The following is a 24,026-nucleotide window of genomic DNA, read 5'->3' as shown; positions in this document are numbered from 1 at the left end:
CCATCGTCATTGGACCATGGAACAGTGGTGGCATGGTCTGATGAATCACGGTTCCAGTTTTACAGAGCCGAAGGGCGTGTGAGAGTGTGGCATAGGCCCCATGAAGCCATCCTGCATGCCAACAGGGACGTGTCCAGGCAGGAGGTGGCTCCATCATGGTCTAGGCCGTGTTCACATGGTCACAATTGGGCCACATTGTCCAGGTGCAGGGATCAGTAACCGATGCTCGATACGTGCATCTTATGGCAGACCATCTGCACCCCTTTCTGGTTTTGGAGTTCGCTAATGAGGATGCTGTGTATCTATAGGACAATGCAACATGTCATCAGTTGTTGGTGGCACGGGACTGGCTTAATGAACACACCAGTGACCTCACGACCCTCAATTGGCCTGTCCACTCACCCGACCTCAACCCCATAGAGCATTTATGGGATGTGGATACCAGTGTCCACTCCATAGAACCAACGCCAACTCCACAAGACTAACTGTGGGCTGCAGTGTAGACTGCGTGGATCAATATCCCTCTAGAACTCTTCCAACACCTCGTGGAGTCCATGGCTGGTCATCTTGCTGCAGTTATCAGGGCTCGCGGAGTGGCGACCCACTATTAACTGCACATTCGGTACCTTCCCATCACTTTTGGCCACTCAGTGTATATTACAAAGTTTGTTCCCTTCACCTGAATTATTCATTTATGAAAAAATAAGTAAAAATGTATTTATGACTCAATATAATCCGCTATTTTTGTTGTTATTTAATAGAACATATAATACAGAATTATAAAAAATACATGGCCTCCATTTTACAAGATAAAGACTATTCTATTCTGCAAAGACATCTACTGGTGAAAGACAACAGTTTCCTTGAGTCTTCTGGTACCATGAAAATATGTATAGGTGACAAGTTAGAGGCTATAAATGCAGAAAACCTTTTTACACCAGAAAAACAGCACCTTATGTCCAGAAGAATGCTTCTAGTAGGAGATGCTGGGGCAGGAAAAAGCTACTTCTGCAAATGGTTGCGAAATAAATGGATACAAGAAGAGATTAATCTGTATACATGCATTGTATATGTATCCTGCAAAAAAATAAAGAAAGATATAAGCCTAAAGGAAATATGTGACAAAATATATGACAAGCTTTCAACAGTTCTCAACATGGATAATATCCTACTTATTTTTGATGAACTTGATGACCTTGCATGTCAAAATAAGAACACAACCTCAACTCAGGAAATTGACATAGATACCCCTTTAAATGTGTACACCTTGTTGGAAGAAATCATGAAAAAACAGCTTGTCCCTGATACAGATGTTTTAATTGTTTGTCGTTCTGACAATTTGAGCGAGTTGCAGAAGAAAAGCAAATCCGCATTTATTCTTCCAGACTTTACTGAGGAAGAGACTAAAAATATTTATGTTACAATTACTGCAAAAGACCCAACATCAGAATATAAATATAAAAGAATCTCAAATATCACTTATATGCCTGCTTTTGTTGTAATGATGAGTCATTTCAGGGATAATGACCTGGAAATTAACGGAGACCCCAGACCGTATAAGATTCTAACTGAGTTTTTGTTAAAGTGGAGTACAAATATCATAGGAAAAAAGGAGTTTAAAAATATTTTAAAAAATATGGCAAATCAATCCTTTGAAAATCTTATTAAAGGAGAACCAAACACACCGTCTATAAAGTACTGGAATGAATTTCTGGAACTATATAATTGCCAAATAAAATCTAAATACCAGTGCAATATGTTGAGAGACATGTTAGCAGCTGCACATTGTGTATGGGAAATATACAGTTCAGGAGGCTTAACAGAGTGCCTAGAGTTCTGGATGTTTGGAAACAATACAATACAATATAGCTCTACCAATAAGGTGCTAAAATCCATTGCAGATGAACACAACGCAAAATTTTATCATTTCATAAGATTTTTTATGAGACTTCTGATGTACCCGGACTGTGATAGCCTTTGTAACAATACTCCTGTGATAAGCAATGAGATGCAAGAGTTACTTTCATGCTGGTTCAAGGAAAGTTTCCGCAAATATAGTCAACATTCTGAAAAGCTGAAGCTCTTCCACTGTATTTCTGAACTACACAATGAGAAGGTGACAACAGAAGTTTTGTCTACCATGACAAAATTGAAGCTCTTTAACACTCCTCTAAACTTTAAAGACATCCAGGCCTTGGAATACTGCTTCAGGGACATTATATTGGAAGAATTGGACTTGAGGCTGTGTGCTCTTGAAGACAAAAGTGTTCGACAACTCAGAAGTGTAATTAAAAACACCAAACATGTCCTGTAAGAACTTACTAAGATATGTATTTTGCTTTGTCTGTTTGTGATGTAATGTGGGCTCAAGTAATGATTTAGCCTAAGCCATGTTATGTTATTGTTTGCCCGATAGCCTTACTGATAGGTCCAACATGAGGGCTCAGGTGCCATGTCTCAACTCCCTATCCAGCAGTCACTGCATAGGAGCTATGAAATTTTACTAATAAAGTGCATGGGACCTATGGAAGCAGCATATACGTTTCTAAATTAGTGCAATTAATTTCACATAGGTGTAAATGCACAGGTTTTAATAAATATTCTGGTTTCCTGACCCATGGATCTGCTTAATACATGGGATCAAATCAGAGGCTATATATTATTCTCCAATTCCAAATCAATGGAGATGGTTGTTGGTAGACATTAAAGAGGTATTACCAACTCGCCTGTTAACCATCTTGTCGACTGTGTGCTCTGTTCACTTACTGATTTTCTCTCTAAATTGGTGCCGAGGTTTCATTTGCTCTGCTAGCTCTCTTCATAGCAGTACTACATGTTTGCAGTCAGTAATGAGGGATGGTTGTAAATAAATTAGCACAGTATCACTGGAAGATGCACAATATGAGGCTGATCTAGCAGAGCTGGATTTGATAAGTGATGAGAATCCCAAATTTACATGCTACGGGACCAAGGGTCAGCTTGCAATAAACTCTGTTTTAGGTCTGTGCTTACATACAGAGGTAACAGACTCCCTGTCTCAGCCCTTATCAGCAAAATTCAATTAGCAGACCTGATAATTGGAAGTGCAGGAGATAAACGGCTCAGAAATATAAGCTGCTCTGGCAATCAGCTCCCCCCCTCCCTTCCTGTGAGCAGGGAGCTACATCACTTGTCCTGGGAAGAGAGATAAAAAGCTCAGAAATACAAGCACGGAGCACTCAGCTCCCCCTCCCCTATCTGAGAGCAGGGAGCTACGTCACTTGTCTGGGGCAGGGAGATAAACAGCTCAGAAATACAGGCTTCTCCAAGCACTCAGCTCCCCTTCCCCTCCTGACTGCAGGGCGCTGCGTCACTTGTCCTGGGCAAAGAGATAAACAGCTCAGAAATACAAGCTGCTCCGAGCACTCAGCTCCCCCTCCCTCCTGAGAGCTACATCACTTGTCTTGGGCGGAGATATAAGATCATCCCCAGGTCCATAGCTATGGAAACACAGTGTAAACAATGAATTGAATAATCTCAGATAACAGCCAAACAGAGCAGTTTTGCTGAAGCAATGTATTTAGGAAAAGTCCTAAATCCACATAAACTAGCAGTATACATAGGATCCTTGAGATGGGAGAACCCCTTTAAAGGACGTCTATGGGCCCCGACTATTTTTCTATATGGAACCAAGATATTTTTAATTGTGGCCCCGACTACTGATTAACATTTATTTTTCACATCATTTCATATCCATTGAATTACAATAGTGAACAAACAATGAGTTATGTTCCTTCTTCTAGGCTGTCCTCCAACCACTTATCCAAAGAAACTGGAAAACTTTTAGGAGAAATTCTTGAAGAGCGTGATTGTATAATTGAAAAGCTGTCGTAAGTATAGATGTGATGTAATGCCGCCAGATACAAAATTAACCATTTGGAAACTATGCAATCACTTGAAAGGACAGACATTGATCAAGGGCTCCTTAGTATCTTGAAAGTGATGCAAATATGACAATTAACAATAATATAATAAAACCTTTGAGATGACCACCCAAAATTGCATTGAAAAGTGATCTACTAGAAGGGAAGCTTTCTAAAAAAAGATGGCCAATATGTTTAATATATGGTGGAACTGAAAATCTGTGATAGTAAATCTGGTCTGGATAAGGCTGTCTTCTCAAAGAAGTGGTCTTATGGAGCAGTTTCACTGCATTGCATATCAGTAATATGGTAGCATATATGGTTTCTCTTGGGTGATGTATAGATGCAGCTGCCTTTACCTTGAATTTGATGACTGCTGCAGTATGATATCACAGACAACAATGCCATTGAACAGTAGTAGTAGTTGCTATCTTTAAATACTGTTCATGTCATTAAATATGGTAAATATTCCATATTTTATTTTTGTGGGGCACATTTGCACTTACACTTACTACAGATTGGACCACACCCCTAATAAGACATTTCACTTATGGCATGCCAAATGGAACTAAATGTATATTTCTAGAAGAGGACTAAACCATAACCCCTTACAGGGCAATGAAATTTCAAGGGCTCAGCTTCTGTGCCAAACACAATTAAACCCCCCCCCCCCACAAGAATGTCCTCTGGCAACATTTACTATGGATTGATGTTAACATATGTATATTACAGGATAATGAGATGCTAAGATTGGGTTCTACAGCATAATGTGCATATCATTTTATTGCTGCAGGTTGGGGACCAATCAGCTGGGAGCTCATGGCGCTCAAGATATTTGGAAAGCTCTAGAACACAATAAGACTTTAATAGGTCTATATTTGTATGATAACAATATCACAGATGACGGCACAAAAGGGATGGCTGAATACCTGCAGAAAAATCATTCGCTTTTGGAATTACAGTATGCTAGTTTATTTATCTAACTATATTTGTGCTCTTTCTGACGTGCAGTATATTATGCTATATACATTGGACACAAAGAACTATAGAACTTTTAATATAAATTAGAATAATAAATATTTAAGATGGTTAAAGAAAAAAAAAATCACCAACATAAGTGCACATAACTAACCGTGCTCTAGATAAAAGAGAAACGGTCTTGCCCGGACCTACTGAGAGACGTTGGGGACTCAACAGGACTTGCAGATGAAGGGCTGATGTAATTATACCCTATCTCTCACTTTTGTCCCACAATGATTCCTGTCCTAACAAGTCCCCAGAGTTCTCCCTGTATCTCCCTATCAAATTAGATCCATTTCCCTTATTTCCTTCATTCCAACACATTTCCTGTCCCAACAAGATGGAGGGGCGTACTCAGTTACAGGACCATTGCTGACAAAAATGCTCCCCTGTACTCAGGGTAGAGCATCTACCTCTATAGTCCTACAACCAGTAAGCTCACTATGGAAACATATGTTTGAGCAGCTTGAAGGGCTTTCACTCCCCACTGGGCTCATACTTAGAAATCCCTTGGGGAGTGGAGATCGGTCAGTAAAATATTTACAATTACCTGTTGGAATAATACAATAGGTAGTGGGTGATTAAAAATAATGCTGCCCCTCAATTTATGCCCGGAGACGCTGCTCGAGGCTGTTGCCTTAGGCTCCCTTATTGGCAAGTGTGAACCTGGTTGTGACAGTTAACAAACAAATAAATTTATCCAGTTTATTAAAACATTATTCATATAATAGGATTCCTCAATGTAAATAACTTTCTAATATACATCATGTTAAAATTTGACTCTGTTTACCTGATTTACATTTAGGTTATGTGATAATCTGTGATGTCTTATTTGCAAGTTTCATGTGAACACTAGGCCTGCAAACAAAACATCACAGCACCATGTGACTTGTTGCAAGTCAAGTGTCTATACTCCTTCCCATACCTATTCCAGTGCAATGGTATTGAGAAAACTGGGAAGAGGCATTGTCTCTACACTGTTTCCTGCCTCATTGAGCACATGCCACACATGTTCATTAGTTCCTTGGAAGCTGCAGAATCTGACACTGGCCCCTAGAACCCCCCCCACACACATGTTGCTAAGTGTGACCTCCACCCCTTGGACTTTCATCGTCTTTGTGTTGTGTTTCTCTTTGTTGGCTTTCAAGAGATGTTGGATGGTATTATACTGATGTTGTGGTACATATTTAATACTACTATTAATTATGTCATATCGTAACCAATGCTTCCATGGTGAGTCACATATAAGGGGGTGAAGAGCCACAAGTGGCTCCCAAGCTACTAGTTGGGGACCTCGGGTCTATAGAGCAGTTTATATATTGCCATAATTTTGAGGTCTTTTGATATACCCATACCTGTTTGAAACCCATACCTCAGCAACATGGTATTACTCTAGTACGTATCCACCTTGGCAAAAGGGAAGCTCATTACTCTAGCATGTCTCCACCTTGATGCATGCTAGAATAATACCTGTCTCCACCTTGCCAACATCCATTATTATAATGCTGAAGGAAAGTTCGGCCGATGATGATGTTTACATACTTCACATTACTTAAGAAAGGCTGGCACAGGGGTGTGTGTCTGGCAGGGAAAACTTGTACATGTGAACATGACTGAGGCCCCGACAGTTGCGGAGATGCCTGCGGGGTGAGGCGTAGACTGAGCTCCTTCTCTGCTTATGTATAAATGACTTGGTTTCCGAAGTCAGATTTCCAGGCTGTGCCCACTGTGTAAGGAGATGTGGATGTTGTCTCCGTCCAGCTGCTCATTGTTGTCGTCCTCCTCACAAGCCTCCAGCAGTAGCAGTAGTAGCAGCCTGGGCACCGCTGCCCGCAGGTTACATGTCCTGCCTTGTCTCCATGCCTTCTGCAGGCAGTGCCTAGAGGGGCACAGAAGCCCCGGGGACTCCCTCCAGCTGCATTGCCCACAGCCACAAAACACAATATTGTACTTACAATCTGAGGTAACACGTACATTTTGTAAACATCTTAAATGGCCAAACTTTATTGATACATTAACGTGGATACATTTTTGTTAAGGTGCTAGAGTAACGGGGCTTCACTTTTGTCAAGGTGGATACATGCTAGAGTACTAGCCTCCAACACTAGGTACATGGTAACATATTGCTTATACCTAGGATATGAATGTAATACTGAATATTCTGACATCTGCTATTACTTATTAACAATGTCTTTCCAGTTTGTGTGGAAACACTTTTGGTGACGAAGGTCTCACAAACATACAGAAGTTGAAAGACACCAAGAAAGACTTAGAAGTTGTACTGTGGATTGCTGAGAATTTGGAGCTGTTTCAGTATGTGGAGGAAAAACTCAGAAGCCTGGACCTGACAATGGATCAGTATCATCCAACGTATCTTGATAGCCTGCTTGGCACTGCCCTAAAGGATCTGAAGCAAAGGGACTGCAATAAAGATCCCCAAATCTCCTGGGAGAGAGTGGACAGTCTGATTCAAGATATTGAAAAAGTACTAAAGCAAGAAAAATGTTGAATTGTGGAGGTTTGGAGCTTTTTCAGGGAACATGTTACCAAAGGTTTGGTTATTAAACCACTGCCATAATGCTATAATGCTCACACTGTTAATATTTTATGTAATGCTCCTGCTGAAATCACCTGTTTTGTATAAGAATGTTATGTTACTATATAAAATAGCACATGCCACTCACCAATAGTCATCTTCATGGTGATCCAGTAGAGAAAAATCATGGTGCCCACTTGGTACAATGTTTGGTAAAAGCCAAGGCAGCACTGCTAAGATGACTACTAGTGAATGGCATGTAGTGTTTTACAACTTCACTTTCTCCGTCATAGTAAAATGACCACTTGTAGAAGAAGCATGATTAGAAAGCACTATTTACAAGCACTATAGCTACATGGCAGTAGTTTAATAACCAAAACTGTGGTGACAGGTCCCCTTTAACAGCGCTTGGTAATCTGTAGCTTTATTGTTTTTTTTAAGAGAACCTTACTCCAGGATTTGGCACTAAACTGCCAACAGGTCCTTATAGACCAATGGTTTAGTGTTCCAAATATTCCTATATTATTGCTGACTGTGGCCAGATTCATCTCTGGTGTTCCCAGCGCAGTAATTCACAAAATCAAGTATTCACAAAGATGGACAAAAAGAAAGGTTTGTGTGTTCTTGTGAAACTGTCCAATGCTCCAAGAAAAAAAAAAAAGGGTGAAGAAATATAATGTGACCAGCACCAGATCTGAAGCCTCTCCTGCTGGCAATGGCCAATGGCTGTATGCTGTTGTGGATAATTTGAGGCTTACTTCGACCCTCTACGAAAACAGCCAGTCCTGGCTGTAATGATTGTAGAATTGTTTATATTTTTGTAATAACATTTATCATTCAGGTTGACTAACATGTCTTATTATATTATATATTAGATTATTATAATTTTTTTAGTGTCAAAAAAAAAAAATCTTTGTTTTGTGTCACCATATTCAGACAAATATGATTTTGTGTTTTTCCATTGACTGATCTGTGCAAGACCTTGTTTTTGTGAGTTGAGCATTATTTTATATTGATATAATTTTGGTGTACATACTTTTTTTGATCAGTCATTCTGTTTTTTTTGGTGTGGCAGGAAAAGCAAAAAACAGCAATTCAGTATATATATGCATATTTTTTTTATAGCATTTACCATTTAGCTTATATAACATGTCATAGTACGGTAATAGTTAATACAAGAAAAATCGTATAACCACTCCACTATACCTGTGATAAAATATTCCTCCAAATTTTACAGCTATTGTGGCATGTGCCGCCCAAATTAGATATGTACGAAGTAAAAGAGAAAATACAGCATCAAAATATGAAATAAGGGAAAATAAAACTTAACTTTTATCCTATCTATGGTAATAAGTATCTAAAAATAATATAAATAATAGGTGAAAAACTATTTGGCATCCAGGGATAGCTATACAAAAGGTGGGATGTCCCTAACCTTCACCACTAAATAGAATTCTATGCCAACCTGACCATAAAATATATTTTTGCTACATAAATGCTGAAATATCGAATGTATATAGTTGTAAATTGTCTAACAAGTGGAGCTAACGTTGAGTATTATAACCAATACCCCTAAATTGCATGGATGGGACAAAACATTCTGTTTTCGCAACGTGTGACCCGGGACTTATTTTACTTTTCTGGCCTCTAGGAGAGAATAGCTTCAAGAGGACCTTTCATATGCTCATGCACAAGCGGTTTTATATACTGCTAGAAAGCTGACGGTACACTGAATTCAGCATATGGTCGGCTTTCCCGTTATGTACCCCGGGGTTGGAGATATCGGTGCCATTAGTTTCAGAAGGGCAGTCGTGACAGTCTAACTGGCTTATGAGGAACGCCACACCTGACAGTACTTGTCCATAGACTAGTACTTGGGGGGGCGTTCCTCACAGCTCAGGGTCATTGTTGGGCAGTAAGGAACACCCCCTCTGACAGTACATGTCTATGGGCAAGTACTGTCAGGAGGGGCATTCCTGACAGCCCAGCTATATTGTCAGGAACGTCTTTTTGATGGTGAGCAGAGATCAGTGCTGAAACTAAGGGTAAGTTCACATGTAGTACTTTGGATTGGAACCTGAGGCGGCCTCCGCCTCAGGTTCCAATCCAAAAGCTGGGTCGCTGCAACTGAAAGCCAGTGCACTACATCGACATCCAGCCGCACGCTCCGCTCCAGATTAGGCCCAATGAATGAGTTTAGTTCGGAGGAGGGAGTGTCTTCAAGCAGAATCACGAGGCGACTTGGCCTGAAGAATGAGCACCTCGCTTCTTTTTTCTGGGAGCCGGAACTAACGACTCCTGGAAAAAGCTCCTGTGCAGCTCCCATTGATTTCAATGGGAGCCGTCTTTCTGGTCAGGGTTTTGAGGCGATTTTGGCCTCAAAACCCTGGCCAAAAAACTATGTGTGAACTTACCCTAACAGTGCCGCTATCCCCAGCCCCAGGCACATAACGGGAAAGCTGACAGTGTGCTATATTTAGCACACTGTCGACTTTCTAGCGGTATATAACACTGCATGTGCAGGAGGACATGAAATTTCCTCTTTAATCTTTTGTATGCTTATATAATACACTGCAATAGTTCTATGTTGTGTTTCTGTACGTATTGTATTATGTCAGCACCAATTATGATGTATATTATTTTGATGAAATGCTCAATGTACATGTACACCATACTGAAGGTAGGTGATGTGACAGGTAGTCAATTACATTGTGTGGGAATGCTTGTGCAAAAGGTTGTAGTGTACCTTTAATTCTGTAGGCTGCAGTGCTGGGTTTAACCTGGGTCATATTGGACTATGATGCTAGTGGCTCCATGCAAAATACTGATGTGAACCTGTACTATATGCTGATTGCCAATGCCTTCTGGTAGTAGGTGGATAGTAGTAGTGGAAGAGCAATGTTCATCATTTGGTACTACACTGCAAGAAAAAGTAGCACAGAAATAGGGGCACCAACTGTGCACTTGCATCGGGCGCCAGGGTAGTGGGGACCCCTAGGGGATAACGGGACAGTTCCGCATTTGCTGTTCTGCTGTTCCAGTTTGCCCCGACTTCAACTCATTGACGTCCTCAGGATGCTAATGAATTGCATACAGTGATGAAGTAGGGAGCCGTCCACTCCCTGCTTCACCATTCATCCCCTCTCTTCCCTGGGATCTGCAGGCACAATGTGAGGACATCACTTACATTGTGCCTGCAGATGTCTGCAGAATCTAGCCCAGAACAGCAGGGGAGCGAGGAGAGGGGGGTATTAGTGTATTTTGGGGTTTTTATTATTTTTGTTTGGTAGGAGATGGATATTAATATTGTGGGGGTAACTGCAGGCAGATTTTAAACTGTGGGGCAGCTGGAGGGGGATATTAAACTTTGGGGAAGCTGGATGGGGACACTAAACTGGGAACAGTTGTAGGGGGACATTAAACTGTGGGAGCAGCTGGAGGAGGACATTATACTGTGGGTGTAGTTGGAGGGGAACATTATGCTGTGGGGCAGATGGACGGGAACATTAAACTGTTGGTGCACTTGGAGGGGGACATTATGCTGTAAGGACTGCTGGAGGAAGGCATTATATTGTATGGGGCTAATAGGGATGCATTATATTGTGTGAGGGCAACTAAGGGTCATTATACTATGTGGGAGCCATTGAGGGGGTCATTACAATTTGTGCAACTTAGGTATTTCTAAGTGGTGGGGATGGGGGACACTTGTGAAGCACTGGCACTGCTGAGTGAGAGTAAAAGATACGCTGTGAGAGACTGCAGCCATATACAGGCAGGTTTGTAAAAAAAATTGTGCTGTTTCTAGTGGAAATAAAGTTTAATACCGATGTCTGTTGTTTTGTCCTGTTTAAGCCATGTGCTTCTCTCAAGGGTGAAACCACCAAGATCGGCCAATGCATTTCATATCTCCCTAATAATGGGGCACTCCTCAGCGGATTTAGAAGGAAGTCTCAATAGAGAACTTTCTCGGTTCAAGATGTTTTTCGCTCTACCCATTCCTTCAAGGGAGTTTATCATCCTTCAGGAGCGTCCCACCACTATGAGAATGTTAAGCTCCCCTGAACTAATAGGTAGAGCTGAAAAACATCTTCAAACCAGCAAGCTCTCTATCGAGACGTCCATATAAATCCCCTGAGTGGTGCCCCCCCTTTTATATCATATATATTATACAAGTGTATATACATATGGTAATCCTGACTGTGTTTTAAACCTATCTCTGGAAATAATTTAGATAACACTGCAAGTTAGTGGTTATATACTGTGGTGTGGCATAAGAAAGGACTTCATATACTTGGGGGGGGGGGGGGGGCATAAAAAGTATGGTCATATAGTGTAGGGAAAGAAAAAGGGGATGATATACCTTGTGGAGGCGCTAAAAAAAGGGGTTCATATACCAGGTGGGGGGCTTAAAAAAGGAGGTCATATATTGTGTGATGAGCCAGAAAAAGGGGGTCATATACTGTGATGGGCCAGAAATGCATATAATACAAATACATATATCAAAAATATAACTTTTTCTTTTACTAGAGCTACAAATATCAGAAGATTATGGATATTTTTAGATTTGACATGCTATGTTTTTTTTTCTATGAATTTTGAAAGACCGAGCTCAAAAGGATATCTATCACTGAATTATAGGTCTGAGACTGTGAGTGGGAACGTCACCTGTGCAGACAGGAGTGTCACCCATTGCGTCATACAAACACAAGTAACTTGAGGTCATTATCTAGATGTGCTGTGATGTTCTATGTCTTACACTAGGTTTACACTAGCGTTTGGGTTTCCATCCTTAGGGTCTGCTTGGGGACCTGAAAAACGGAAATCCTATCCACTTAAAAAGCAGTTACATGTGGAAACCTGCGGATCTTATAGACTATAATAGGGTCTGCTGAGTTTCCACCGATTTTATGCAGATTCAATGGCAGAGTGCTCAAACACTTGTGTGAACCCTAAGATCAATAAAGTTTAAATTCATCACTGTCTAAGGCTAGTTTCTACCATAGATAGATGTGTGTTTTTGCGCGGGGTGCAAGGGTAACACATTCCTTGTCTGCAGAAATCTACTGATACTATGTAGCTTTTATTTACAGAAGTGATGAATGCCGCAATAAGACATCATATTACAGACAGATGGATAGAGAGATAGAGATTGGATGATAGATGTGTGTCTTGTATGCAGGGATGAATGCATTCCTTGCTTGCCTTCAATTACAGACTATACCAATGCCTCAAGCAATTTCAATACTTATAAGGATGCTAGGAAGAAAATCCCGGGTGAGAGGCAGCCCCCATCACCTGCATCCCTCCTCCTGCTCCAGGACTCCTCCCTGTATCTGCTGTCTTTTCCTCCTGTTAGTCTCTCGTCTCCTTACCATGTCTGTCTATGGGGTGTAGTGTCCTCATCTCTCCTTAGAGCGCTGGTATCCCTTATCATATCCCACCTTTCCCTTGTCTGTCTATCCATCTTGTATGTATTTGTAAGTGAGACATATTACAAGCATCATCGTGCTCCAGAGCCCAGTCCCTGTGTCTCCCCGCATCTCCCATCCTCTGTGACACAGCTGCAGTATGGAGGATGTGGATGGTCAGAGCTCAGCCAGAGCCCAGCAGATGACAGGTGATGATGTTGTTCTGTATCATGCGTATTACCATGGCTTCATACATCTCACCCTGATGATCGCTCCTGTACGCATTGCTCATCATACAAGCCATGTTATGTAACAGCCTCTATTTCCTTCATACAATGATCACATATATTATTGTAGGAATCCCAAGATAATGCTGCTGGCACTGCATGATGTGCAAGCTCCAGGTGCTGCTCCTGTCAGTAGGAATCACCCATATATGGGTCATGCTCCTGTCACCATTGCATAAGATGCTGTTTGAGATTTGACTTCTTGCCAGATCTCAGCATTATGCGGCGATGCAGCTTTATATCATATGTATATGACTAATGTATCAGCACTTGCGGATGACCTTGTATTATTCCTCTGTGTTACTGCAGCAGATCTTATTATTTTGTCAGCAATGATTTATGTGACTATTCTAAAATTGTTTTCTCTTTATGTAAGTCTAATTTATGCAGGATAAATAAATGCATACATGAAGCTGGCAGGAGACGTAATACCCAATATTTACAGACTAATGATAATATTGCTTGACAGCATAGACAATATTAGGTGTCCACAGAACATAATGAGCTCAAGGTTTCTCTTAGCACAGCAGTAGAGGTAAGGATACAATTCTGTCTACCTGAAACTGCCTCCAAGATTCTTACTGCTTACAGATTTATACGACTCCTATTGAACTATTAAATATGTTAGAATTCACATCTGCATCCGAGACTTTGTTAGGAGACTCCATTGCAGGTTATGTGATAAATTGCCAGAAATATCACAGTGGCAGAAGCCTGATGGACCCATTTGACTGATCCATTACATCTCTGCATTATGTGTTTTTGTGCCTTTGATAGAACAGAAAAGCAGATTTCATGTAACAGATATGGAGCATCTAAGCTCCCCCCTAGTGGAGGCTGCTGCTAAGCAGAAATTTATTATTTCTATAGGGATATAAGAAATTTCATTTATTCATTAATCTAGAATAGGATATAATAGCGTTTTCTTATAGACATGTATGTAAACTTCTTTTCACATACCTATCTTATATAAAACCGTAGCAGTCATCAATTGAAAGTTCATCATGTTGACAAATGTTCGTTTTTGCAATTTACACCCTATGCACTGTGTAGCATATAGTTAACACTGCTTTTTCTCATTGAGACTCAATGGCAGCTGCACTACACATATTGCACAACAATTGATCACTAGCGCAATACAAACATTTTGTGGCTGTTACATCTGTAGATATAGTTTACCCCAGTCTGCATAGTAGAATGGGACATCTCTGGGAACAGTCCTGTGTAATGCAACTTATGGCTAAATTAACAGGACTAAACTTAGCATCAGTCAAGTGATCCCCTACATGTTATGTGACCCCCACTGGCATTAAGTTAGAAACAGAGTGACATGACATAAATGCATTGGGTCAACATCCCTCCAACAGAAGGGGTATGTGAGTTCATCTGGGTCAACATACTGTACATGACTGTGTTGTTACTTGATACTACTTTGCTCTATCTTCGCCACCTACACAGTATTGGCAGCTTTGTGTCATGTTGTGTTTTTGGACCAAAGAAACCACCAGGATTTTCCAAAGTTTCTGGAGTTTGCCACCCACAAATCACAAGTATTACAATCAAAGGCCAGGGAAGGTATGTAAAAACACTTCTCCTACTCTTCTTCCCCAAGTGTCCTTTGATGACTCTTGGCTCTATCCCTTGAAAATTGGATCTAGTTACCACTAAGGCCTTTGACTCAGCGACAGCAGTGACATGGGGCATCTACTTCATTATACTTATCATCAAAACGTCATGACATTGATGTCCCCCCCTCCCCTACATGCCCATTTAAGCTCAGGCACAGGCCTCAGCAGTGGACTGGGGCCAAGATAATAGCGAGACTGCTGGAAGACCCTGACACTGAGACCACAGAAAGGTTGTATATAAGTTTTATTTCTAAGTTTTACACACCATCCTTGGCCTTCCATTATTATACTCCGCTTCCTGAAGAGATTCCAGACTATAACAATAGCACTTCAAGTTTGATCTTCCCAGTGATTCTTGCGAATTTTCACAAAACAAATCTTTGCACATCACTAGAAAACATGTATCGTTCCTGTTGTCACTGGTGATACTCCCAGCTGTATTCACAGACAAGGTCCAAGACTCCTGGGTCCTGGTGGCTGCTTCCAGGGGACACGTGGAACCGACTATCCTGATTAGATTCTATGCATGAACTTCTGGAAAGGTACAAAGGCCACTCTTTATATGGTGAACTTTACCCTGAGATAACCATACTTTACACTGCAGTCAGTGAAGGGTCGTACCTCGGGACATCCCTCTAGAACTTGTTACAAGGTGCAAATTCTCAGAATAACCAACTATTCATATCTGCACAAGATAGCTACAAGAAAGTACAAAAAAAGCAAAACACGTTTATTACCAAAGAACATATGGGAAAAATAGTACATTGTTAAACACAGTAGAAACACTGTTCCTAATGAAATAGCAAGAAACCACGTGCAGGGACTCTGCATATATAGTGCCTTGCGAAAGTATTCGGCCCCCTTGAACTTTTCAACTTTTTGCCACATTACAGGCTTCAAACAAAAAGATATCACATTTTAATTTTTTGGTGAAGAATCAACAATAAGGCCGGGTTCACACGGAGTTACGTGCCGCGAGATTTGGCACGTAGACGCCGCGTGACCCTTTGCGTGCCGTACACGCTCCCATTCATTTCAATGGGAGCGGGGAGCGTATGCGCCGCGCTAGTTTGCGGCCGTGCATTTATTCACGGCCGCAAACTAGCGCGGCGCATACGCTCCCCGCTCCCATTGAAATGAATGGGAGCGTGTACGGCACGCAAAGGGTCACGCGGCGTCTACGTGCCAAATCTCGCGGCACGTAACTCCGTGTGAACCCGGCCTAAGTGGGACACAATTGTGAAGTGGAACAAAATTTATTGGATATTTGAAACTTTTTTAACTAAGAAAAAACTGAAAAGTGGGGCGTGCATAATTATTTGGCCCCTTTACTTTCAGTGCAGCAAACTCACTCCATTCAGTTCAGTGAGAATCTCTGAATGATCCAATGTTGTCCTAAATAACTGATGATGATAAATAGAATCCACCTGTGTGTAATCAAGTCTCCGTATAAATGCACCTGCTCTGAGATTTATATTCCAACAAGACAATGATCCAAAACTTAAAGCAAAATCTACAATGGAATGGTTCACAAATAAACGTATCCAGGTGTTAGAATGGCCAAGTCAAAGTCCAGACCTGAATCCAATCGAGAATCTGTGGAAAGAGCTGAAAACAAGTGATTATGAAGATAATCTTGTTTCCCTTAGTCCTAACAGCGGCACAATGTGGGGTATTTCTGCCCCTGTGTGCTGGTAGGACAGGCGGATTTTTAATTAGCCAATCAAAAGCGTGGCTGGCCCTATAAGAGGGCACAAGAACCTCCCCTCTGCGTGTCAATACAAAAGTACCTCCATATTTATACACAGTTTTATACATAAGATATGATTCCCAGGGTGGGAAATCTTGTGCCGCTGTTAGGACTAAGGGAAACAAGATTATCTTCATAATCACTTGTTCCCTGTCGTCCGTACCAGCGGCACAATGTGGGGATATAGCAAGTAGGCCCAAAGATGGGCGGGATTATTCCATGACAGAGCTCAAAATAGTTTGGGCAAAGGCAGAGGAGTCGGAAACCCGGTCCCTCAGGCGGTAATGCCGAATGAACGTGGACTCAGATGCCCAGGAGGCAGCTGCACAAATCTGATCCAAGGACAACGCACTCCTCTCGGCCTGAGAGGTGGACACTGCCCTGGTCGAGTGGGCATGAAGAAAAGATGGGACCGGACGCCCTTGGGCGGTATAGGCGACTTTTATGGTATCGGAGACCCAGCGGGATATCGTGGCCTTGGCGGCCTTGGCGCCTTTATTTTTCCCCATATAACTGATTAACAGGTTTTCGGCCTGCCTAAAAGGGCGAGTACGCTGCAGATAAATTTGCAGACATCTGATAACATCCAGCCTGTGCCATCTTTCCTCTTCAGATGAAGAGGGGAAGGGAAAAAATGCTGGAAGAGAAATAGTTTGGTTCCTATTTGCAGCAGATGGAATCTTGGGACGAAATCCTGGGAGGAACCTAAGCTGCACATGGTCCGGAAAAAATATAGTATATGGCTCCTCGGCAGACAAGGCTTGTAGCTCACTAACTCTTTTGGCAGTTGTAACTGCCAATAGTAGAGCCATTTTGCCAGTTAGTAACTTAAGTGAGACTTCTTCCAGGGGTTTGAATGGTTGGTCGCAAAGAGCGTTCAGGACCGGAATCAGGTCCCATTGGTGGACAGGGGTGTTCACCACCGGTCTCAGCCTAGTTGCCCCTTTAATAAAGGTGCTCACTAAAGGATCCTGAGACTAACGCCTCCCCAGATAGGCGGACAGGGCTGCTACGTGTACTTTGAGTGTGGCCGCAGCCAGACCTCTGTCTAGTCCGTCTTGAAGGAAGTCCAGGATCGCCTCAGTCGGGGGACCAGTGGAGTCCACTTGATGCTGCAGACACCAGGCATTAAAGATGTTACTAATTCGACGGTAATTCCTGTTAGTCGAATCCGCTCTGGCGCTGGATAGGGTCTTCAAGACGGCTTGTGACAGTCCTCTATTCCTCAATAGGGACTGGTCAACCTCCAGGCTGTCAGGTTGAGTCTCCTCAGATCCTGGCATCTCAGCTCTCCTTGGGTTACCAGATCTGGGAGAGGGGGAAGCCTCCAATATATGCCCTGACTCATTAGTATGAGCTGAGCAAACCAAGCCCTTTTTGGCCAGAACGGGATTATGGCTATTCCCGAGGCTTGGTCCTGTCTTATTTTGATCAATACCTTCGGTATGATTGGAATTGGAGGGAATATGTAAAACAGCCTGAACCTCCATGGGATGGACAGGGCATCCACTGCCAAGGGATTGTCCTCCTGGTATAGGGAGCAGAAGGTCCCTACCTTGGCATTGAGTCGGGTAGCCATTAGATCGACCTCCGGGAGACCCCATCTCTGGACGATCTGTTGAAAAACGTCTGGATTGAGAGACCATTCTCCTGATACGGTAATACCCCGACTCAGATGATCCGCTACTATGTTCAGGGAGCCCTTTATGTGAACAGCGGATAACTGGGCTAGGTTCTTCTCTGCCCAGGCAAATATAAGATTCGTCTCTCTCAGTAAGGTTGGTGACCTGGTGCCCCCTTGTTTGTTTATGTAAACAACCACCGTCATGTTGTCTGACCTGATCTTGACAGACTTGCCTCTCAACTCCGGGGCAAAGTGCACTAGGGCCAAGTACACAGCTCTAAGTTCTTTGAGATTGGAAGATCCCAGCTCCGGACATCTCCATCGTCCTTGTACAGTCCTGTCCTGGCAATGGGCTCCCCATCCCCACTGGGATGCATCTGTTGTCAACAGGGTCCACAATGTTGGGACCGTGGACCTTCCGTCTTTCAGGTGTATCCACCATCTGAGGGAAAGACGGGTAGCGGGAGAAAGGCAGATCTTCTTGTGCAGTCCCCGTGGAGACCTGTTCCAGGCTGTCAACACTTCCATCTGCAGGGGACGCAAATGCCATAAAGCCCAAGGGACTGCTCTGGCCGAGGATGACATTAGGCCGAGGACCCTCATGGCGGTGCGGATAGTTACCCGCCGGGTGTGTAATAGAAACCGTGCACCGGCCTGGATCCTTTCTTTCCTTGGGCTGGAGAGGAAGATCTGCATCGTTTCTGAATCCACTATGAACCCGAGGAACTTCCTCCGTGTGGAAGGAACGATTTCGGACTTCTCCCAATTGATGATCCATCCTAACTCTTGTAGGAAACTGATGGCAAGGTTGAGCTGCTGGAGGAGAGCAGCCGGAGACTGAGCTTTCAGAAGCCAGTCGTCTAGGTAAGGAACGATGAAGAGGCCCTGTAGTCTGAGGGCCGCAGCAACCGGAGCGATCACCTTGGTAAATACCAGGGGGGCGGATGTGATGCCGAACGGCAGAGCTGTGAATTGAAAGTGCTCCCTGTGGCCGGCCATAGAAACGGCAATCCTGAGGAATTTCCTGTGGGAGTGAGCAATAGGGACATGAAGGTAGGCGTCCTTCAGGTCGAGGGTAACCATCACGTCTCCTGGCTGGAGAAAAGCAGACACGGAATCCACGGTTTCCATACGGAATGACCTCTTCTTGATAAAGCGATTGAGATACCTCAGGTCTATTATCATTCTCCAGCCCCCGGTGACTTTGGGGACCAGAAAGACGGGGGAGTAAACTCCCAGACCGAGATCTGAGGCTGGGACCTTCTCCAGGGCGCCTTTGATGACATACTCGGCGACCAAGGCCTCTAAACTGGCCTGTTGGGAAGGTGGAAGGGTTCTGGTGACAACAAACCGATCTGGAGGTGGAAGGTGGAATTTGATAAGATAACCGTGCTGTATAATTCTTAGCACCCATGGATCTTGAATATGGGTGACCCAAGCTCTGAAAAAAACCCGAAAGACGTCCTCCCACAGGAAGGGGGGCCACAGGGAGCTGCCCCGCGTCAAAATTCCGGCTTCCTCTTGGTGTCCTCCCTGGAAGCACCACGTCCGGAACCTCTAGGACGATATCTGGGACGCCTTTGCTGGGTTGGGCGTCTATAATTAGAGGCGGAACCTCTGCCTCTAGAGGGGGCACGTCTGCCCCTGGCAGCTTGAGGTAAGGACTTCCCCTTACCTTCAGCTAATCCCTCTATGATAGTATCCAAGCCCTGCCCAAATACTCTTCCTGGCTCAAAAGGGAGCGCGCAAAGAGCAGCCTTGGATGCAAAGTCTGCACGCCAAGGCTTTAGCCACAGGGGTCTGCGGGCCGCAGTGGACAACGCCATCGACTTGGCTGAAATTCTCAACTGATGGCGAGAAGATTCTGCCAAAAAATCTGCGGCCCTATGAATATTCTTCATGGAAGCCAAGATGTCATCCCTGTCCACACCGGAATCAATATCCCGCTCCAAGGTGGCTAGGCGGTTACGAAGAAAATCGCCCACAGTGGTAGAGGCTATGGCTACTGAGGCTTGGGCAGAGGAAGCAGAATAAACCTTCTTTAGGGTGGCGTCAGCCCTGCGATCCAAAGGATCCTGAAGATTTGATCCATCTTCAAGGGGCACCAGGGTTCTACGAGACAACTTCGCCACGGCTAGATCCACCTTCGGGGGAGGCCCCCAGGAATCCCACTGAGTTGAATCCATAGGGAACAGGTGCTTAAAGATCCTGGATAATGAATGTCCTTTCTCTGGCTGCTTCCACTGCTGCACCATGAGGTCGGTCAGCGTGGCGTCCGCATGGAAGGCAATATGTCCCCCAGAGGCAGACGTGGAGGCTTCCCCGTCAACATCTCGGCCCACTGTAGACCGGATGGACTTCAGCAGCCTGCCTGTTTGTTCATAGTGGAACACAGGTCTGCTGGAAACTACAGAGTCGTCCTCGGAGGAAACATCCTCTGCCACCCGTAGATGTTCCAGGGGAGGGAGGGACGAGGAACGATGCTCTGTGCATGGTCTCTTGGCGAGCTGAGACAGGGTAGACTGTATGCCTTTGAGGGAATCATCCTGCAAAAAATAAAGAGAGAGTACAAGCAAGGGAATTATCCTTACCCAAGCGATGCCCAACTCACCATCTCCTTGACCCAGGCCATCATATCTCTAGGAGAAGGCTCCTCAGGTGGGGGGCCTCTGCAACCACGACAACGGGCCCACTCATAGCCTAAAAATAATAGGCGGGTTATAGGGCCGGTAGTACCCCAGAGGGATAACCTCTTAAGCCGCTACCTACCATCAGGGAGCGGCGTGTCACAGTCAAAACAGGAAAGGTGCTTCCTTTTGGCAGTAGATTTCCTCCTATAATCCCCAGGGGGGGTAGTAGAGGAAGACATATCCTACAGAGAGACCATAGACCATGCAAAATTGTCACCAACATATCCTACCAAATATCAAAAGAAGGGGTAGATCTTACCGTGTCCTAGACCGGACAGCAAGGTGACAAGAAACTGAAGGTTTGGTTTGGAGGCAAAATGAGACTTGAAGCTAAGCAACAACCTCTGATGCACAGCCTTCCGCCTTAGAAAGGAGAAGGTAACTAATAACCGGCCGGCCTGACCTTTAACCCGGCCGGCCGGAAATGGGAGGGGCCATAATCACATGTACCCTCCAGGAAGAGAAAAAAGGTTACCCCCCCCTCTTCATACAGCCCCAGCAGGGGCGCCTACCCCCTCAATTTCTGGCCCGGACGTGCGTGCAGGGTAGATTCTGCAATAAGCAGAAAGCCGGAGAAAACATCCTTCGCCGGCGCCAGGACCTTCAATGGCGCCGCTATACTTCCGGGCACAACCGGAAGTGTGCGCCCGGCAAATGCGGACGCAGGAAACTCCCCGCCGGGAACTTAGTTCCGGCAGAGCACGTCCGCAGCGACAGCGAGAGAGCCCCGCGGCAGAGTGCCGGGCCAACTCACCAGCACGAGATGTGCTGACAGGTGAGCCAGAGGGAGAAGGAGGGGAGGGGGGGAGGGAGGGAGGTAGGAGGGAAGGAAAGGAGCCACGCAGGCTAAAAAAAAAACTTTTTTTTTTCCCAGACAGGGGAAGGAACCTTCAATCAAGAAGGTCAGAAACTGAAGAAAGAAGAATTATGCTCCAAAGGTAACCCATAGAGCCTAAAATAAGAGGACACAAGTCCTCCCCACCTGTCCTTGACCACACAGGACAGAAAAAAACACGCAGAGGGGAGGTTCTTGTGCCCTCTTATAGGGCCAGCCACGCTTTTGATTGGCTAATTAAAAATCCGCCTGTCCTACCAGCACACAGGGGCAGAAATACCCCACATTGTGCCGCTGGTACGGACGACAGGGAACTGCTGTTCACAAACGCTCTCCATCCAACCTCACTGAGCTCCAGCTGTTTTGCAAGGAAGAATGGGCAATAATTTCAGCCTCTCGATGTGCAAAACTGATAGACACATACCCCCAGTGACTTGCAGCTGTAATCGCAGCAAAAGGTGGCGCCACAAAGTATTAACTCAAGGGGGACGAATAATTTTGCATGCTCAATTTTTCAGTTTTTTATTTGTTAAAAAAGTTTAAAATATCCAATAAATTTTGTTGAAAAGTTCAAGGGGGCCGAATACTTTCACAAGGCACTTTAGCTACAAGTCCCATATAGTGTTTCTGCTTGAAGAGATTAACCATTTTATCCATTTTAAGATGTGATATACATATATTTCCAATGCACAGTAAAGTTGTTAAGAAAGTGTCCTTTCAGCAATTACTAAAGGCAAAGTCTTTAGTAAAGAATCTTACAAATACTCTTAAGGACAACCATGGAGCAAAATAATTTCACAAAGTCTGTACTTTAGTAAAGTACTGATGGTTTGTTTTTATAGAAAACAAAGCTATTGGCAGTCAGGAAGAATCATAATAGGAAGCAGTTACAGAGATAGAAACTTACAGTACACCCTCCATTTGTGATCCATATTCTGCACTTCAGAGGATGACATGACAGGTTTGTACAGGTGTCACCTTCAGACCTGAACACTAAACAAGAGACACAAGTACTCCTACTTATAGTGTTACCTTGTTATAACTACACAGGGTAATACTACTGGGTGCACTCAGATAGACTCTGCCTTTGGTACAACACTCCAATGTCACAAAGGTTCCACCTCCCAGGACATCTAAGGGTCTGTTCATATGGTGAAATTTGGTGCTGATTTTGAGTTGGATGTTAGTAATGAGCGAATAGTATTTGTCGAATACCTCGCAGGCATAGGAATGCGTGTAATCGACCGAACACCAAGGGGTTAAACGCATCAAATCTTCAAAGCGTTTAACCCCTTGGTGCTCGGCCGATTACACGCATTCCTATGCCGGAGAGGTATTTGAAGAATACTATTCGCTCAACACTAGTGGATGTCTATCCTAGTAGAAAGATATACCTGACTGTTGTCAGATGGATACATACTGACCTTAGGCAAACATGGGACCACTGGTTCAGCCACCGTACGATGGGATAACTAGGAGGGCACAAGCACTTGGCACAATTTAGGCAGGGGCCTTATTACAAATTTTGCACTGGGGCTCAGGAGCTTAAAGTTATGCCTCTTGGAATAACAAAATAGGAATAATAGCGGAGTAAGATTTTTAATGTAACTATTAAAAATTCTACTTTAAGTAGGCTTATATGTTTGAAGCACACGCTTGGCAATGTAGTTTATGTAATAGCTACATAGAAACCTACATATAAATCTACCTTTATTTTAAAATGTGGCTGTTTTCTGCTTCTTATTGTACAAGTCTGGAGATATTTCAAATTTTGATGAAAACAAATGTATCCTTTAAAGGGGCTCTATCAGCAAAATCATGCTGCTAGAGCCCTACATATGCGTGCATAGCCTTTAAAAAGGCTATTCAGGCACCGGTAAAATTATATTAAACTACCCCCCCGTTTTAAAATAATAACCTAAAAAAAAATGTGCTCTACTTACGGATCATGCACGCTGGGCGGGCATTCTGGGTGTGTCTTCATCTTCTTCCATGCCTCTTCTTCCTCCGATGTCCTCCGGTCCCGTCTTCCTCCAGCGCTCGCGAACGGACAGTGATAGCCTGGGCGCATGCGCAGTAGCTGTAGTACTGTAGTAGCTGTGTACTGATGACACCCAATTATACACCTCATCCCTTGACATCACCCCTACTACATCACTACCCATCAAGCCCTACTGCAGAACACCATCATGTCTTCTCTTTATCTGAAACTGAATCTTTCAAAGTCTGTATTTATTGTGTTTCTGCCATATACAAACCGACCTAACTTTGATTTATGTGGTCTTACCATAACTCAGCATGCCTGCTGCCTCAGGGTTGTATTTGACGTATTCAGTTACTGGCACA

At 43.7% G+C, this 24,026-nt stretch overlaps 2 protein-coding genes across 8 annotated transcripts in view; both read left to right on the top strand.

Moving 5' to 3' along the window:
• Positions 1–11,275, top strand: part of LOC142203302 (NACHT, LRR and PYD domains-containing protein 1 homolog) — a 29,123-nt gene extending 17,848 nt beyond the window's left edge. For both annotated transcript variants that reach the window (XM_075273888.1, XM_075273889.1), the window contains exons 9-12: positions 762–2,310; positions 3,783–3,869; positions 4,696–4,863; positions 7,122–11,275. In XM_075273888.1, the coding sequence (XP_075129989.1) occupies positions 762–2,310; positions 3,783–3,869; positions 4,696–4,863; positions 7,122–7,431 (2,114 nt within the window). In that variant the 3' untranslated portion in view covers positions 7,432–11,275. The remainder of the gene's footprint in view (positions 1–761; positions 2,311–3,782; positions 3,870–4,695; positions 4,864–7,121) is intronic.
• A 1,504-nt stretch (positions 11,276–12,779) lies between these two features.
• Positions 12,780–24,026, top strand: part of CCDC136 (coiled-coil domain containing 136) — a 65,977-nt gene continuing 54,730 nt past the window's right edge. For all 6 annotated transcript variants that reach the window (XM_075273906.1, XM_075273908.1, XM_075273903.1 and 3 more), the window contains exon 1: positions 12,780–13,075. In XM_075273906.1, the coding sequence (XP_075130007.1) occupies positions 13,027–13,075 (49 nt within the window). In that variant the 5' untranslated portion in view covers positions 12,780–13,026. The remainder of the gene's footprint in view (positions 13,076–24,026) is intronic.

This window comes from Leptodactylus fuscus, chromosome 5 (genome assembly GCF_031893055.1).
Source record: "Leptodactylus fuscus isolate aLepFus1 chromosome 5, aLepFus1.hap2, whole genome shotgun sequence".
NCBI lineage: Eukaryota > Metazoa > Chordata > Amphibia > Anura > Leptodactylidae > Leptodactylus > Leptodactylus fuscus.
Note: the sequence above shows the minus strand (reverse complement) of the source record. Positions and strands in the feature narration are given on the sequence as shown.